Source organism: Montipora foliosa, chromosome 8 (assembly GCF_036669935.1).
Source record: "Montipora foliosa isolate CH-2021 chromosome 8, ASM3666993v2, whole genome shotgun sequence".
Taxonomy (NCBI): Eukaryota; Metazoa; Cnidaria; class Anthozoa; order Scleractinia; family Acroporidae; genus Montipora; species Montipora foliosa.
In genome coordinates, this window is record NC_090876.1 from 50,656,896 (window position 1) to 50,661,895 (window position 5,000).

Sequence of the window (5,000 nt, forward strand, 5' to 3'; positions counted from 1 at the left end):
TAAGATATTATTTAGCTATTTAGAGTTTGCAGCTTTAGCCGAGGCTTCTAGACGGCACAACGTAAGATTGGTATAAGGCCATTGGATTCCGAGGAGGGATTATATGGAATATTTATTCTCTTGGTGTTTTACTCTTAAAGGCATTCTCGTCACCAGAGCCTCGGATCGGTCCAAGGCTCTGGGACACTCTATGTCGGAGAACATGCACCGTTGCCAAAAGTTGGTTATTTGAACCCTACGGCGCCTGCTCACTCCTCTTGCTAACATGAATGCACCAATTGGATACGCTTCTGATTGATCTTCACGAAAACCAACGAGAAGACACTTTGTTTCAGGGTTCCCCAGAGCTCTTGTCTCCCTCAATCAAAAGAAGAGCTGTGGGATCGAGATTGTTTTAAAGGGAGAGTTTCACGTCTCTGCGCATGGGCAAACTTTCATGTCAGCCCAACTAATTCCATTGTTGTTGAAACAATAGAAAGCACTGACACAGAAAAAGGAAACAATGCCATAGAAGTGTAATTACCCATTTGAATTACTTTTTCAATTATTTCCTTTGTGTTATGAACCTACTGCATGCGAATAGATAACTCGTGCGTAGAATAAAATGTTCGACTCGTACAATAAATTTGATATTTTCTTTGTAAACCCGCAATATCTTCCACCAAATTTAGGCATTATTCATTCGGTGTATTTGCCGTAGTACTCTCAGTGATTAATGAACATCATCTGGTTCAGTAAGAAACCGTAAAATTTACAAACTGCTAGCACATTCTCGTCACCAGAGCCTCGGATCGACCCAACGCTCTGGGAAACTCTATGTAGGAGAACATGCGCTGTAGGGTTCTTATAGCCAAATATTTGCTATTTGAACCTTACGGCGCCTGCTCTCTCCTCGTGCTAACATGAATGCACCAATTAGAGACGCTTTTAGTTGTTGTTCATGAAAACCAATGAGATGATACTTTGTTTCAGGGTTCTCCAGAGCTCTTCTCTCCCTCAGTCAAGAGAAGAGCTGTTGGGTCGAGATTTCTGCTTCCGCTAAAGCTTAAACATGCGCAAAACCGTGAAACTTCCCCTTAACATTATATTTTCCGTTTTCAATGTTGATTTTCCTCTATTAGACTTTGAGCAGGAAGATAATATATTTTTTCCATTTTTAGTGATCGATTTAAACGTTAACGTTTTTTTTTAACACTCGTTTTTCACTTGTTTTTTTGCGATGAAAAATAATTGACTAGTGAAGCACTTGAAAGCCAAATTATTGAAATTGTCTACTATTTCATATTTCGCAAAACTTTGGAGACTGCTGGCGGTGTGGACTTTAATTCCTGTCGGTACTTGTTATTCTTTCATTATAGTTCCCCAATTTTAATTGCCCTGAAGGGTCATGTGCCTTCAGTAAGTAGTGTACATTTCTTTTCACTAAGATTCCACGAGATAAGATTAACGCAAGCATTTAGGCCAAATCAGAGATTAATATAAATGATAAACAAGGGCGCCGATGTTCCCGTCACCAGTGGAGAATTTACAACGAACTTAGAATATCACTTTACTTGCGTTGCACTGGGACCCAGCTTTGAAAGTCTCGGGACAATCTAATCAGTTCTGCGTACAGGAAGCACTTGATGACACCTGCCTCGAGCTTGCACCAGTGTGAATCTATCGCGTTGACGCCGATCTCTTTTTTGACATGAAGTGTAAACTTTTCGAAACTGCTAGTCACCGCAACCGGAAATGGGATCTCATGTATAGTTTCATGTATGGTATGGTTCTTTACAAAAAGGAATAATTTCTTGTGTGTTGTTTATACGTCAAAACACAAAGCTTTGAGAAAATGGATCCACTACTTCCCAGGTGAGAACAAGTGATATTAGCCTGGCATGGTCATAGATTGGTCAGGTTGTAAACTGATAAACTTAAACCTTTTGTTTATCCCCGCATCGTAGCACGTTGGGGGAATCACGCGAAAACAATTATATTGTATTTAGTATTCTGCCTGTGCTTGCCACTGCTTGTAGTGGAAAGCTAATAGTATTTGCACGAAACTCAAACCCAGGTCCCGTGCAATGGCATTGCTTTCCACAAACTGATCTATCAAGCCAGGTTGGAGTAGTATTGCTGGTTACTAAAACCTTTGTGTGCATTTTCCAAACAGATCTTCGGACCATGACTGAGAGACTAAAGAGTGGTTATTTTAGCTCCAAGAAGCTGTTTATTGCAGATATGATGAGGATTTTTACCAACTGTCGCACTTACAATGCTCCGGACACCGAATACTACAAATGCGCCAATACCGTGGAACGATTCTTTCTCAGCAAAATAAAGGAACTTAGAAAGGGTTGAGCACAGCTTGAAAAACTCCAGTTATTTTCGGCTTTGCTGAGGTGTAAAAAAGAAAACGAAAGACAAAAAACAAAATAACACCATGTGTTAATAAATGCAATGAAATAAATGTACATGTATATATATGTATTTGAAGTGTGGGATATAGACGAAGCAGTCAAGTGATCCTCACACTTCAATAACTGGAGAACTTGTCTGTTATAGTCACCTGAAAAATTCATGTGACTCCAACGGGATTTGAACCCATGTTCTCTGCGATATCATGGCGGTGGAAGCCACGCAGTTGGGAGCAGGAGCCCGTTTCTTGAAAGTCCCGAAACTTTACGGGCCATTTTCGGGTGTCACAATTCCCTTTGTATCTCAAGAATAGAGGGGATTTAAGTCCTCAAACTTTACAGACATGTTTTTTTTGGTTAGTATGAAAACATGTTAAAAGATCGGATTTCCAAAACAAGCGGTTGGCAGTTTCACAAGGGGCTTTTCGGGCCCGAAAAGTTTTCGGGACTTTCGAGAAACGGGCCCCAGGCCTCGGTTGTTCGAAAGGTGGATAACGCTATCCAGTGGATAGTGATTTATCCATTGGATAGCGCTATCCACTCTTTGAACAACTGGGGCCAGGGTCCCGTTTCTCGAAAGTCCCGAAACTTTACGGGCCATTTTCGGGTGTCACATTTCCCTCTGTATTTCAAGAACGGAGAGGATGTAAGTCGCCAAACTTCACAGACTTGTTTCTTTTAGTTGGCTTGAAAACATGTTAAAAGATCGGCTTTCCAAAACAAGCTCTTGGCAGTTTCACAAATGGCTTTTCGGGCCCGAAACGTTTCGGGACTTTCGAGAAACGGGCCCCAGGTCAATTTATCATTGTGCTGATGTGCTTCCCCGTGAAAGGACTCGATGAATGAAATGAATGTACTTGTATATGTATTTGAATTGCGGGCTATAGACGAAGGAGTGAACTGATCCTCTCTCTTAACTGGGAAATTTGAACAACCGTTTGAATACCGTTGGAGCCATAGGAATTTTTCAGGCGACTAGAAGAGACAATCACTCAAACTTTCCAGTTAAGTGCGATGATCACTTCACTGCTTCGTATTAAATATAATATTAACAAAACAGGTTTAGTGCCTCTTTCGCTCGTAATAGGAAACTTGGGCAGCCGTTCATCGTTACTAAATGGTAAAAGGGTGTAGTGGGAGAAAGAAGTACCCTTGCAGGTCGAGGCATTTATTTTCTTGCTTAAGTTCCACGTCCTTAATTCGCACGCAATATGCTAGACAACGTCTCGTTCTTTGTAGCTCTTTTTTTCAATGGTTCATTTGTTGTTTCACTTTTGCACAAAAGCAAAAAGAAAACCCCCTTTGTGCTATCCGCTCTTTCACGAAGTGTAACGTCATTGTGTCGACCGTGAGAACCGCGTGCTCTGCTGATGTCACAGTGTTTTGTTTGAGAGAAGTAACTCACAAAGTTAAGTTGGGCTAATAATTCATGCTGGCCCACCGTGATTCAGCACAAACCATTGTTAACAATTGTTAGCTGTCGTTTGGACGTCTGACGTTGACGTCCCCAACAAATTTTCTCGGTTAACGGTCTTCGATAGTTCGACTTAGAATTAGACTTAACTGGTTAGAGTGTAATATATGAAGTGCTAGTTTTGTACCCCATATGAACCATGTGAGCGTTAGCCCTACTAATAGAAATGGACCTACACAAGGACAGAGAAACTGAACTCTGACCAGGGTGGGAAGAGTTTTTCTCTGTCCTTGTGTGGGCCCATTTCCATTAGCAGGGCTAACGCTCATATGGTTCATATGGGGTACAAAACTAGCACTTCACATTACACTCTAATCAGTTAAGTCTGTTCAAATTATAAGTGCTACTCGGCCAACGTTTGCAAACACGTAGTCATTCCTTCGACTTAGAATTAGTCGAGCTATTTTTGACCTGAATTGGAAGAAACGCCGATGATGTTAGTAGGCCACCATCTATTTCAGAAAAAGGAAATATTGGGAACTGGAGTTTAAACTAAGCGATGGGGGGCGGGGGTTTCACGTGACATCACGCCGCCATGTTCGTAGACGAAAACAAAAGACCTCTCAAAAACTTCCTTCATTCGTCCACCATCAGTTGCAGCATTGTCACCTTAGGCTCAAGAGATTAGTTGAGAATGACACTATCCTGACTGTTGGTTTTATTGCGATACTGATTACACTGACAGTATTATCAATATAAATGGTACTTAAGGTCGTAAAAATGCTTACAATACTCCTTTTACAACTGCTTACAACATTAAAAAGCAACGCTTTATCCTAACTAACATTACACTACAAACAATTTAAATTCAAGTTAAAGAAAGGCCGGAATTAAATGATTTGTAAACTGATACTGAAATATTACTCTCTTGTTCTTTTGATTTGTGGTATTGACGCCACGGAAAAAAAACGGAGTCATTGGCGATATATATCTTTGACTTATTCTATTAAAATACGAATGCTTTTTTCCTTGAAAAGATTTCAACGAGACCCAAACACCTTAGTCATTTTTTCAGTTTAAGGGTACGTGACCGGACCATGACACAAGTTAGTTACAGCATCCCACTAAGTATATTGTTTCCAAACTTCCGGTGAAAGTGATCTCTTTCGCACAAGCCGGAGAAAACT

At 40.7% G+C, this 5,000-nt stretch overlaps 1 protein-coding gene across 1 annotated transcript in view; it reads left to right on the plus strand.

Moving 5' to 3' along the window:
- Positions 1-2,472, plus strand: part of LOC138013304 (histone acetyltransferase KAT2A-like) — a 26,679-nt gene extending 24,207 nt beyond the window's left edge. The window contains exon 18 of the mRNA XM_068860343.1: positions 2,156-2,472. Coding sequence (XP_068716444.1) covers positions 2,156-2,343 — 188 coding nt within the window. The 3' untranslated portion in view covers positions 2,344-2,472. The remainder of the gene's footprint in view (positions 1-2,155) is intronic.
- Positions 2,473-5,000: the final 2,528 nt, after the last annotated feature.